General features: G+C 48.1%; 1 protein-coding gene across 10 annotated transcripts in view; it reads right to left on the reverse strand.

Annotated features, from left to right (window-relative positions):
• Nucleotides 1-649: 649 nt before the first annotated feature.
• PRR5L (proline rich 5 like) overlaps nt 650-13,866 on the reverse strand; it is a 103,880-nt gene continuing 90,663 nt past the window's right edge. For 9 of the 10 annotated variants that reach the window (XM_066997093.1, XM_066997094.1, XM_066997092.1 and 6 more), the window contains one exon: nt 7,120-10,086. In XM_066997093.1, coding sequence (XP_066853194.1) covers nt 9,704-10,086 — 383 coding nt within the window. In that variant the 3' untranslated portion in view covers nt 7,120-9,703. Of the gene's footprint in view, nt 7,091-7,119; nt 10,087-13,866 lie in introns of those variants that run through there. The other variant, XM_066997100.1, reaches the window with a different exon arrangement.

Consider the following 13,866-nt stretch of genomic DNA (forward strand, 5'->3'; position numbering starts at 1 on the left):
TATTAAAAGTAGAAGTGCTAGCTCACTAAATACCTTCTGACAAACTGTCCAAAAAATTTTTGTTTCCTTATCCCTCTGTACAGAAACCAATTTCCATGCAACTTACTTGCTATTTAATGTGCTTAAAAAAATAATAAGGCAACAAGAGAAACCTTACCTCATCTCAGTTGATTTGCAGAGAAGGGTGGTTTTTGCAGAGTCCTGTCAGTTCTGCTGCAGACTCATGTTGGTTCCTTCTTGGTTTTCCTTTCTGCCTTCAGAAGAAAACATCCCTCTCTGTGACTGCCAGCACCAGCTCCGTAGCAGTGGGTGTGAGGGCACCAGGGTGCCTACAATTTGTTCTGTTCTTAAACATGAAGTCAGTGAGTGTGACTTGTCAAGCCCTAGAACAGTGTGCTATAGCTTAGACTTTTAATTTCCATGTTGGTATTCAGTCATGCATGCATCGTATTGTTTCATCTAAGATTTACCTTTGTTTCTGTTGATGCTTTTAAGAAAGGGGTAGTACCAGCTACAGGAATCGTGACTTTGCCAGCATTGCATCAAGGAACCAAGCTACTGCTAAGGAATAGTGGCGAACACAAGTTCTCCCAGTTTCCGTATTACACCAGGTGCGATAAACTTCACATAACGTGAAGTTCAGACTTACTTCAGTAAGTGCCTCTGGTATGATTCACCTCCTAGAAACAGCTCCTTGGGCTAAAGTTGTGGATTCTTCATGCCAATACTCTTTGTATAGGCATATGCCTGTCCTCATACATCCAGTTAAAAAAAAAAAAAAAAAAGTGAATCAATATTTAAAATTTGACTCGAGACAGTACAAGAAAATGGTGCCTTTGACAGGAAAGATTTAGCTGTTCTTAAATAGGTTTTCAAAATCAAATTGGGTTCTGCCTTTCCTCACAGATGAGCTGATTTGGGGCAAAAAGACCAGAACCATTTCAGACTGCAATAGAAGCAAGCATGTGAATGCAAAGGAACCATACCGTAACTTCTGCCTGTTTCTGATCCTAACAATATTCTCAGTCCAGCCGTAGGCACAGATCGTCCCCAGGTCTGTCCCTCTGAGCCAGATCTGTGTGTCCCACGCCATCACACATCCCTACCTGAATCAGAGAAGGTAAAACAGGGCTAAGTCCTCTTGATTCTTTTCCAGCATCTGCAGTGAAGTGCTTCACTGGAATTATGGAGTCAGACTGCTGGAGGGTATCAAAATGTATTTCAAAGATCCTGTGCCTAAATTTTGTCTCTTAATTTTAATCATCGTCATTGGACAAGGCTTGTTGCTCCTTGAAAAGATAGCTGAATAAAGCACCACCAGGCTGCATGAAGTGAGGATGATGCCATTTACAGAGACCACCTCAAGGAATGGAGCAATGTACAGGGTGCCCAGACCTCACCCTCTCTCTCAGTTACTCCTGAAAAGTTTTTGTTATTTACTACTACCTTTGCACCCATTTTGGTCTAGGATTCCTACTGCAAAGTTAAATTCAACTCCTGAAAGTCTGTGAATGCTAACAAAGAGTCAAAGTAATGCAGCCTTTTCAGAAAGAAGGTGTGCTGACCTGCAAAGTTCACTGCCAAAACACAAGTACTTGTCACAGGACAGAGAATCCCAACTCATGAACAATTTTCTCCAGGATCTGACAGGATGTAGCCTGCAAAACCATAAGCACGTAACCTACACCCATCCTGCTGTTCCTGCAGACAGCATGACAGACAATTTCTAACAAATTCAGAGCTGGGGGTCTTCCAACACACCAAAACATCAATAGATCCAGCTGATGCTGAGTAGAAAACACACATTACCAGTGAAGTACCCTGCCCTCGGTGCGTCTTGACCACCATAATTCACACTGAATATGTCTCTTCAGAAGACTGCTTAAGCAGGCCTAATTTAAACACCTAAAACTTCCTTGACAAGAGATCATTTTCTTGGAAGTCATTTCCAGAATAGAAAGGGCTTGGTCATTGTCTAATTTGTCACAATTTCTCGAAATAGCCCAGAAAGATGGTATGGATAGATTTCCCCTCTCATTTAGGCCTCAAGGTCTGAGATGTGGAGTATTTTAGTTTGGTCTCAGTTGCAACAGCTTTTCGCAGCCTGGGGCCCATCGTGCCAAATCTTTCTCATCAGCTGAGAGCTGATAATATAATTTTGCACTGAAGATACAACTGCCAGCCCTTTTGGCCTGCCTCAGCTCACGGCGCTGATCGACTTGAGCTGGCGCTACAGGGCCGCATGCCCGGCGTGTCACTACAGCGCGGCCGGCCTGCCCCGCAGGCACGCATGGCTCCCCTCGGCCCGCCAGCCGCCATCACACCCCATCTCCTGACAGGACACACTGGCGCCCAGCAGGGAGATTTTTATTTTTGCCTGGGCAGAATGTCTTTACTGAGCTGAGTTTTTCCACAGACAAAATCACATGGTTGTGTTTTTTTTAAACCCCCATCCCCTCCAACAAGCAGCGTCTCTTTGGGCTGTGGAAAAAAAACAGCCAGGAGGCCAGGCCCCTTTCCTGTCCCATTTGATCCAGCAGCAGCGAGATGCAGGCACCAGCACACCTCCGCTGTCACAAACGTGCAAAACCCATCCCCAGCCCTGGATCTCCTGCACGGCCGGAGCCTGGGGCTGTGGGGGAGTGTTCGTTCTCCCAGATTTTCAGTTGATGAATTTCCTAACCCATTTCCTTGCCTAGTTTCCCAGATGCTGTTTCTCAGACCAGGCCCCAAGGCCACAGCTCATCCCTGAGCTGTGGTGGGAGGCACAGGAAGGGACAGCTCTGGATGAGCAGTTCTGACACAAAGCAAGGCAGGAACAGGGGTTTCCCCTCTGTTGTGTGGCCTTCTGCCTGCAGAGCTACCTGTGCCTGCTGCTGAGCTCCACCAACTGCCCTTCAGCTGATCTGTTACAGTTGGTTTACCCCTCCATTTGCTTCTACCCTTCAAGGCCATGAGGTACCCTTGTGTACCCTGCACGCTGAATCCCTGAGAGGGCCAATGGATAATTTCCTCTCACAACAGCATCCCACTGCTGTCCAGTGACCTAAATAATAGGCCTCTCCCATCCAAGCCTTTCATGGTACATTTCTCACTGGCAGCTTTCTAACAGTGTTGCAGGTTTTGCTATCAATTACCCGTGTCTGAAGCGAAACCGAGACGCCAGCATTAGTGGCAGGGCCAGGAAGGTGGGGTACAGGAGGTGATTTGCAAGGACGTACTGACTACGGGCACGGCTGTGGCTAACCCAAAAACGTGATCTCCTGCATATCACCTCGCTTTTGCCTCAGAGACTGCCTGTGGCATTGAGCACTGGGAGGCTTGGCCTGTGGGTGCTCTCCTCCCCCAAAACAGCCACCTCCACAGCCATAGCAGACAGGAGCGCCTGCTGCTGCACACACCCTTGCAGCTCTTGAACATGGAGCTGAGTTTTCACGACCACCACCAAGCCAGAGGTATGGGCAGAGGGCTGCTGTTGCCCTCTGAAGGCATCGCTCTCTGCAGGTGAGCCTGATGATGACAACTGGTTGGGGAAAAAAAAAGGAGAGACAAGAGGGGGCAGATCTTAACCAACTTCCACTCCACATTGTACACCAGGAGCAAAGGAGGATGGCAATAATGATGTGGGCAGCCAGTGAATTAGCTTAAGCATCATGGAAAGACAAAGGCATAAGCTTATGAAGATGGGCTTTTCTGTTTCTCTGGGGGCCTTGTTCAGGCCAGCTTGTGCAGTTCAATAAGCCAGGAGGGGACAAAGGGGAAGGTGAGAGGCTGCATGCTGCAGGGGATGGGATTTTGGGTAACAGCAAAGTTTGGGGTGGGAAGGAATCAGGCAGCAGCAGCAGCACTGTGTGACCTACTGTCATCCCAGTGCATTGCTGCCAGCTCAATAGCCTCTGGGGAAGCTTACCAAGCCACAACATAATTATTTATCGCAATACAGCCTCAAAACCTCACGTCTGTGTTTGCACAACCCCTGCAGCCTGCCACAAGCAGAGCTGCTGGGGACCTTACCTCCCAGTGTCACAGCCCCAGAAGCCCTGGCCAGCAGCTCCGGCCGGTCTGTGCTCAGGACCTGGGCATCCATCTCTGCCCCTCCAGCCTGCTGCCAGGTTTCAGGGAGAAACACACCTCGCGTTTAAGGGCCTCAGGAGATATTGATAGGCAGCACCAGGCTGCACAGCATGGAGGAGCTCCATCTCCTAAGAGCTATCAAAAAATGCGTTGCTCAACATGTGATAGCTGCCCCCCGCTATCTTTTGAGAAGAAACTGAGGACAGGGGAAAATCACAAGAAATCCCCCTCCTCTCTCTTCTGCCCAGCACTAACGCAAATTTGTAAAGGAGAGTCATCTTGAATCCCCAAGATTAAAAGTCCCAGATCCTCATTTGAGCTCCCTTCCCATCCTCCCATCCCCACCAAGGCAAAAAACAGGATTAGAGCAGGGTATTTCTCATAAACACATGGCATATACCAATTAAGGTGGACTTTTTGCACACACACACAGTCCTTCCCCACCACCCCCATCTTCATTCATGACCTGGACCTTCCTCATTCAACCTGGTAACACCCAGGAGGACTCAGACCCAAATCTGCTTATGTGGGAGCTTTCCAGGTACACATGCCATCAGTTCCCTCCTCCAGAACAGCCTCTCCCACCTTTTCATTTGCAACCACACAGCAGATAAACGATAATTCACTGAGCTGAGATGAACCTGAAAAAACGTAGCAGATGGCTCTTGTAATAGTGAAACTGCCCCTTTGAAACACACAAGAGTGAAGGGAGGACTTCTTGTTTCTGCTCCAAGAACCGTCAATATATGTTAGTCAATAGCTGTTTAGTGTGAAGTGGATTAAAAATCCACAGTGGAAAAGAGGGCTTGCTTACCAATGATGGTTATAAATCATTCTAAGAGTCGTACAGCGAAGAGGACGTATGGCACCAATCTTGTGGTTTCTCACTGACATTTAATATACATAAACTCCATTACTTTCCAGCTAGTCCTGCTGCATCACTGACTTTAACCCTGAGCATCTCATAACCAGCCTGTCTACTCTTTGAGGAGCCCACGCAATCCTCACAGAACTCATGTTCTCAGGTTTAAAGAAGAAAAGGATTTTTTTTCAATGATAATAGCAACTGCAGCAAACTTCTGGGTGTGAGCCAATGCAGCTGTCTTCATAAATATTTAGCTCAGAAAGAATGATTCCGTGACTCCAGTCAATTTGCCAATGTAACAGAGGTTGTTGCTATACAGTCCGTAATAATTATTCCGCAAGAATTATGAACTGGCTCTTGGCTTAAGTGGGAGTTAGCTCTGAAGCCTAATGACAGACACTTTAAAGAGCAGCTCCCTGAATATTGCTACAATTTACAGCTACTGCAAAGCTGCTCTGTATTGTGGTATGAGTTCAGGGTAGATGAGACCCTTAAGATATTGTTTTGTTTTCGTCTTTTTAAGAGGTTTGCTTTCCTTTTGCTGATTAAAAAGTCTGATGACCAAACAGTAATTAGGCTTCTACGTCACCTTGTGTTATGTCAGTTCTCTGTGAAAAATTAATCCAGCCCTCTATTTCCTTTGCCTGAATGTGTTTCTTCTTCTTCCTTGCCCTCTCCCAGTACATCCTCCCATACATGGAGGTGACTCCTGCACACACACACCCCTATTTGTGACCCAGAGAGGGTGTTGGCTATATGCATCTAAAAACTATCGACTGACAACAATTTTCAATTCACTTATTTCCTCACTGTAATTGCCATTTCTTTTTATCATTTGGACTTGACAAACACAGCCCAAACTAGTCATTCATCCTGAGATACTACTCCTGTGCTTGGGACAGCTCTCACCAGACCTGGAGAAGTGCCTGGGGGCAGGCTGCATCCCCTGGAGGGGTTTAACTTACATACCGGGGAGAAGTAACCTGACACAACAATTACACAGCGCACTTTCTTAGCTGGGAACAGCGACTGGATGTAGCTCACACAGGTGCTCAAGGTATCTTTGGGTATATTCTATAGGCAACGAAGGAGCGGCGGCCACTTTCAATAAAGAGCACAATTCACAACGACATTCCTATGGAGGTTGGTGTTTGTGAGAGAGAAGGCAGCTGGCTGTGGGCTGAGCCCCCAGCCTTGGTACAAGGCGCACATCTCTCCCACAACAGGGTGGTTTGCCACAAAGGGCAGGCTCATGGGAACGTGTACGTTCCCATCTTCCCCCAAACATTGTTGAAACAAGCTGCTCACCAAAACACATGGAGGATTCATGAGTCTGTGGGGAAGGGGCCGGCTCGTGGCTCACCTGCTCTGCTGTTCACAGCCCTAGGTGGGCACTGGGGCTTGTTTGTAAAGGAAATGGCAGCCTGGGGCTCAGACGTTGCTGCCCAAACAGCTGGGGGCTGAAGGAGCTCTGCTTGATGGCAATAAACCATGCTGCTTGCATGTCAGGCATGCAGGGGGAGAGGCTGGTTATATTGGGAACAGCCTTCTGCTGAGGTCCTCTCAGTACGTGTATGACGGAGTCTCATGGACTTAGAGAGTGAATCACCTTAGAAAGAGAAGGCAGCAGGGTCTAACACTGACAAAAGGAAGATTCAGTGAGGTGGGAAGTAACTTAATCTAGATACATATCTAATTAGAAAGTAACACACAGGCTTTTGGAAGTGGTAAGAGAAATCCCTTCTTCCCATCCTGACAGCTTATTCAGGAGGTTTTCTAAAGTGGACGAACACAGGACAGCAAAGATCTGCCCTGCACCCTTGCCGTGGCTGTGCAACACAGTGAGCTGAGAGGAGGTGCAACGCCAGACCAGATACCCATATGCAAAATGAAAGTTTTTCTCATGGTTTTCTCAAGTTTTTTCACTCACCCAGGGGCAGTCTCTGCTCTTTCCTTCCAGGGGCTTGGCCTCAGCAGGCTGCGAACATCCTCAGCGGAGCGCAGGATGGCGAGCTGCCCCCCAGTCTTCCCCAGTGGTCCTTCGGTGCCAGCCTCCTGCCACCATCACAGCAGCCTTTCCAAAGGCTTCCAGGGGCACCCAGTCTGCTGGTAACAGGTAGGTGCTGGCAGAGGCTTGTGCCTCCCACATGCCTGTAGAAGCAGTGCTCAGACCCTCAGTGTTGTTTACAGAACAAGTTTTGTTTACTTCAATTTACAAAGGAAAGCCACCAGCTTTAATTTTCCCTAAAAATCAAAACAACTGGGGAAGTGCATGATTCAGAGTGGCTCGGTGCAAATTTTTGCAAAATAACAGGTACAAAATCAAAATAACTCAAATTATACATACATGTAAAATAAAAGAAATTCAAGTTAAAACCAGGACTGGATTCCTATTAGCCCTAGAGATGATCCAAGAGTATGTCAGGAAATAAATAAATCATTCTTATTTTCATCATAAAAGAGGGCGCTGCTCACTTATCCAAATGGTTTGGGTATTTACAGAAGGGGAGTGAGAGGAGAAGAAAAGAGAAGACAAGCATTTGTAAGAATGAACTGAAATGCTGCGAGGATACCACTGCCCCACGCGCCCCACCAGAGCTCAGAGAAGGCTGCAAGTAGCCAAACAAATTCCTTTTGAGCAGGATGCCACCACCTGCCCCGCGCTGGAAGGACCATGCAGGGTGAGACCGGCATGGTCTGCTGGGCTTGGCTGCCACCACGGGCATTCTGCAGCTCCACCACAACCCACGGCCATCCTGGGGCAGACAGCATCAAGTAAGTTGGCCTGATCAGTCCAATTTAGGAATAGGAAGGCAATTTCACCTAGAATCCCCCTAAAGGAAAGGCTGCTTACAGCCATGTCTTCCTGCCCCCCAGACTGCGTGCGCTCCTCCTAGGAGGCAGGCAGCTCGGCTAAATCTCTGTCCTTCAGCACGTGGGCACAGCTGGCGATCAGAGCGCTGCATTTCCACAAAGGCCAGTAGCGAGGGTGCCGTAGGTGACTGCAAGAAAATGGAGGCCTTTTCAGGTATTTCAGGGCTTGCAAACCACAGGAAGCAAAGCAACACCCTTATTTATCAGCGTGAGCTGATGCTCAGCGATGCTTTGCTATTTCAGATGCTTTGTTACAAAATAATCATCTGCTTGTGTTTTGCTGCACGTGCTCCTAAGGCCAGTTCCTGACAGGTCTGAGCTGTACTCTCGGTGCAGCAAAGGGTGCTTAATGCCCAACAGCAGCAGGGCAAACTCTGTAACTGATGTCATAGCGTGCGAAAAAGAAACATCCTGGAGGCTCTCATCCTAACCTTCTGTTTCCTTGTCAGGATAGATTTATTTGCAGTCAATACCACAGGGACTGGATTCTAGTGGCAGTGGTGTTATACCCATATTTTTTAATGGGATTTGACATTTAAGGCAGCATTTCAGTTCACCTCTAAGCCTGTAATTACACTTGCAAATCTGCTTAGCAAGACATCAGCAGAGCATCCCAGGGGACTGCTCGAACAGATCGGGTCTGTTCCCATAGAAGCAGCGTTTGAGTGCCGAGTGGGGCTACAAAGCAAGCGCTGCGGGCTGCAGCGCCTGGCACACACAGACACTGGCAAGCTGGACCCACTCCTGATCTTCAGAATAAAAACAGAAACAAAGGCTGCAAACAGCCCTCGCTTTACCTTAAGAGAAACGCTGCACTGAACCAGATACCACTGGAGGTCAGAAGCACTTCACAAATGTACTACAGAGACAGGCTCCTTCCTGCACCCAGCTGCTTGTCTTTGGTCTCAGGAAATCTGCACGTGCAGGGAGTACCAGCGCAGCCCGAGGATGAAATCCCGTATGTCACCTCCTGGGCTGGAATGGGGATGGCCCAGCCTGGAGAACCTTCAGTTCTCTCTCACAACAGAGGTGCAGACACTGCTGAGCATTGCCTTTCTGAAGGGATCCACTTAGGTTTCTCCTTTCATTGCAGCCCTACCACCGCCAAAATTTTGAGAGAAAATTAATGCCAAGCGCCAGGATGCTCAGGACTGCATTTTGTCCCTAATTTACACCTCCCTCCTCTGCACCCAATTTACACCACCATTACTGGAACTAAATAAAGTACATTTGAAGTGCTTGTCTGAGATGCCACGTATATTCACTTCTGTTCAGGTACGGCGGGAAAAAATCTGGTTTCTTCAGATTTGGGCTTGAAACCCACACCCATGGGAGGCAAGAAAAGGATCCAAAGGATCTCTCGCAAGCCACCTGAGCAGACCTTTCTGCAAGACACAAGTGTTTTCAACCCTGAGTTCAACTTAAAAAGAAAAAAATGCAGTCCTCAGCCATTCCCACTCCAGTGCCAGAAGCAGCCAGAACATTCAGCACAGGGCTTTCTACTGCAGGAGCAAAGAGCAAACGAGTAGCATGAAACCGGGAAAGACAGAGAAAAGCAGAAAGAGGCTAATTTATATCATACCAAGGAAACAGAAGGAAACCTGAGACCAGAAGGTTTGGGCTGGTACAGAACGAAAGCTTATATGAAGTAGACTGCAATGTTCAACTTTGCAGCCCTCAGTGCTCGTTCGGGAGCAGGCTGGTACCTCTATCAACAATGATCACAAACAGGAAAGAAAAACAAATCTAGCATTCCCAAAGAGACATTAGGTCCCACAACGCCATTTCAATGACTGGGGCAAAACATGAGTTTTCCTCTTTTCCCAGCGGGGACGACAAGACAGTTTGTCCAGCTTAGTGCATACAGTTCTCCTCTCCTCGGCAAGGCTTCTAGCTGACCGACGTGCAGTTCAGCTCTGCAGAGTCCTGCCTACCTGCGGCCATGACTCCCTCTGGCCCGTCAGCAATACTGGGCTCGCTGGAGCACTGCCTGTGGCTGAAGCTGGGCTGCAGGAGGAGGCATTTGTCGTTACTGTCTGACTCCTCAATCACCATCCCTGTGTGCATCATGGAGGCCATCGCCAGGAGCTGAATATCCGAGTGAGCGTTGGCAACGGTGTGGCGCCGGATGCTGCCACATTTCTCCAGATAAGCCTCCCCCTCTTGCTCTGTCAGCGGCGTCAGGGCCATCTCGCTGGGCTGCCGACTCGTCACCAGGTGAGACGAATAATTCAGTGCACCAGCCTTAGGACGGGATCTGGAGTACCGTCTCTCTGGAAGAGAAGAAGGAAGCAGGAACGATCAGCAGGGCACAGGCAAAGCCTTGTCTGAACTGCTAGGCTGGCCACAGGGAACAGAGAGGGCTCAGCTTGCAGCCACGCTGAGTTTCCCATCCTGGTGCCACTGTTCGGATGCCCTGCAGTTCATCCTGCCAGGGGTTTGGAAAGGAGATCTGCCTCTCCTGCAGTAAGGAAACACCTCCCACTCCACTGCCAGGCAGCAGAGCTGCTGCCTGCAAGAGGAGCAAGCCAAAAAGCAATGGGTGCAGCAAAGGAACCTTCTTCAGCTTCCTGATTGTCCTCTTACGTACAGAGCGGGTGAGGACAGAGCAGAAGCTCTCATGTGCAAGTTCTCTAAAATCAGTGGCATTTAAGTGCCACAAGTTCCCAGAGAAACATTTGGTGAAGACCTGACTCGCCATCCTTTTATCTGGAAAATTTCTCTCAGGAGATGCCATCAGCTGGTGTCAACATGACGTTCCCAACGCCAACACTGCACTGCCTCTCTGGCTGCTTGGAAAGGCTATGCTGGTAGCACCATCCCACTGTATGTTTTTTTAAAGATCATGCAAGGAAAAAACATTTCATCCACTTCTGAAACACGCCTGCATTTGGGGCTAGACACTGAAAACACCTAACATAGTGCACAGCACAACAGTCTTCGGGGACAGACCGTTCAGGGGGACAAATGAGTCTTGGTTTAAAACTTGAGCCCCAGGCACGGTCCCCAGCCCCGCTTCACGGGCGCCATTTCAGTTCTGACACTGAAAATTTTAAGAAAAGCTGGCATCTGGGTTTTTGCCTTGGGTCCCCTGGCAGGTTTAATCAGACAGCATCACTTCTCACCTCCCGTCTTCCACCGCCACGCAGCATCGCTGTGTGGTGGTAAACACCTCATGTGATCTGTCCCCAGGGCAGCTGACAAAGCTATTCCCAGCCTGTCTGTGTATCTCACCAACTTCCTTGAAGCACAGGGTCTCATTTCCTGAAGTCAGAAGCCTTCCAGGCTACGTACAATACTTCCCCCAAGACCGCAAAGCGTAAGAGACAGTAACAAAATTCAAAGCAGAGCGCTCATCACTGAAGGTTATGAAACAGTTTTGGAAGCTTGCATCAGTAAGAAAGGCAGAAAACAAGCTTGATATTGTTACAAAGAGGAATGGCTGAGCAGCCAAAACCCCACCACTGGCAGCAGCCAGGCAATGACAACACTTCACCCCGCTGCTCTCAGTAATGAGTTCATTAAGATGGTTCATTCTGCCCTTAAGAGTGTGCACAAACAAGGTTTTGAGCACCGGCACTGCCAAACCCCGGCACAGCGCTTGTGTTCTGCTGCTGCCCGCGCCTGGGTCACAAAAAGTTGCTCTGACATAGGCAAGACTCAGGTAACACAGGAGTCATTGTCTGGTTCTCCAGCTTCCCCAGTAGTTTTTAGGGCTGTTTCATTTCTAACTGCTGTGAGTTAAGTCAGGTACTGATGCCAGAAGAGAGCAGGCAGCAGTAGGGGCAGTGATTTACTTGTAACGGGATTGATCCAGGCTGAGATTCCTAAATGCACTCAGGTGCCCATCTCATGTCTCAGTTCGGAACTCAGCCACCTTTAAGACCTGCTCAGCTCTGTGGCTGAGAGGATAAAGGGAGGCCAGTAGCTTCTTGAGGTTGTGTTCATCACAATGCCCCATTCCACAAATGAACATTTACATTACGTCTGTCCTGCCTTGGCTTCAGCTATGCAGAGGTCTCTTGGCTAGCGAGAGAGGCCTGAGGAGATTAAGCTGAACTGAGCCACGCACAAAGCTGCCAATTCTCCAGACTCCATCGCTGAAGATTTTGGAGGCAAAGGCAAAATCTTTGCTCTTCTCTGTTCCTAAACAGCAAATTTAAAAATGAAAATATGCTTCATTTAAACAGAGACGGCTTGCAGCACTTCCCAAAAAGCTGGGATACACAGGAAAAAGAAAAATCATGGCCATGGCCTGATGTTCACCTAATAAACAAAAATATTCCCGTGAGCAAAAAATGCCAGTTTGCGTGTAAACTTTTAGTGCTGCTGAAACAGCCAAGCCCGATGACCTGAGAGATTAAAGTCCACTGAGAGCAAGCACAGAGAAGGAAGCAATAACGTTTAATTACTCCTGCCCAGCCTGGCTACCCTGCCAGCACGTACGCTGGAAAATTGGTCCTGACATCCTCTTCTGGTACATCCCTGGCTTCTGTGGCAAAATGGCCAACAAGTGTCCCTTGTTCCATCAACTCCTGCAGCAGTTTGCACTCCAGCCAGCCGCTCTGTATTCATCATTGCAGAGCCTTGTGCACCACGTGTGTACTCGTGCACACGTGAGCATCTGTGCACACACACGCACTCACTGCGGAGCAGACTGTACAGAGCTGATGCGTGAGTCGGTGCCTCAAAATCTGACATCATTCAGCTCTTGAAATCTAACCAGCATCTGGACGGGCAGATTGCAAAAACCTGCTGGTATTGAAGGGAACATGGACAGTAAAGCAGAAGGTGACACTCTTCTCCCCAGACCTATACCAGCATGGGAACAGGCGTAGTGTGCTGCCTGCTGCATGCACAAATAAAGCAAAGCTCCTGAGCTCCGTGACACTGAAGTAACCGCCATAACCCAGATACACTGCCAGGGCACAGAAGGCACACTGCAGCTGAGCTTGCAAAAGCACCCATGAATCAGGAAGAACGTGCATCCACGTGTGGTATTTTCTCCCCACAGCAGCAAAGACATTAAGCAATGCCTTCCAGTGCCAAATATAAGGTCTGCAATCAAAAGACTCTTGAGGAAAAAAATATCCACAGATGATTTTTGTGCAACAAAGGTAAAATCCTTTATGATGAGAGTCAGATAAAAATTAAGCTAACCTCTGAATATACATTTATTGTTTTACTTTTCCCCCTTTAATTGCTTGATAGAGCAATCACAGTTCCCTGTAAAATTTAAAACAGCCTGCAACTCTTGCACAACGTCCAGCTATGAACCGATGGCCAAGAAGCATCAGACTGTGTGATACCTTCCAGCTTTGTTTTCTGCAAGCCACCTGTCCTTTATCTCTCTCATCTCATTATGCTGTGGGGCACTGCCTCGCCTCTGTAATGCTATGTATGCATCGTACCAAGTCACCATAAGAGCTGTAATGCACAGAACTCCATCCAGGTAGACAAAGTCTAAAAGGAAAAGAAGCACAAATCAGCTGAGTGCTGACATAAAGCACGCTGGTCTTGTCCTAGGAGCTTTCTCATTCAAAATCTTCCTCAGAGTAGTCCTCTGGAGAGAAAAGCTTCTCAGGTTAATGCTCCCAAACCCCGCTGCCCAGAGCTATGCTCCAGCATGCTCCGTGACTGAAGTTCAACCACAACCACATTGTGGTGTAGAAGGCAAAGATGCTGGCAGAGAATGCAAACATTAATTCTTGGGTTCCCATGGGCTTCTAGAGGAAAGGAAGTCATCTCACCTCTCAGGGACTGTTGTGCACCTTGCCGATGGCCACAAAAGATGCTCTCCTAAGGGAACTGTCATGCAGTTTTTCAGGGATTTTTTGCAGGCAAACTCAAATCAGCAATAATATTAGGTTTAATACATGGGGGAAGTAGGGTGAATGTTTTATCTATCTTCTTCCCCATTCGTACTTTAAACATTGTTTCTTAGACAACTGGATCCATTCAGCATACTCCATCCTTACAATGCAGGCTGTGGCTTATTTACATGGAAGAAGCAAGAAGGATGGATAACAGGAGAGTACCACAGCACAGCAAAA

Source organism: Anser cygnoides, chromosome 5, assembly GCF_040182565.1.
Source record: "Anser cygnoides isolate HZ-2024a breed goose chromosome 5, Taihu_goose_T2T_genome, whole genome shotgun sequence".
Lineage (NCBI taxonomy): Eukaryota > Metazoa > Chordata > Aves > Anseriformes > Anatidae > Anser > Anser cygnoides.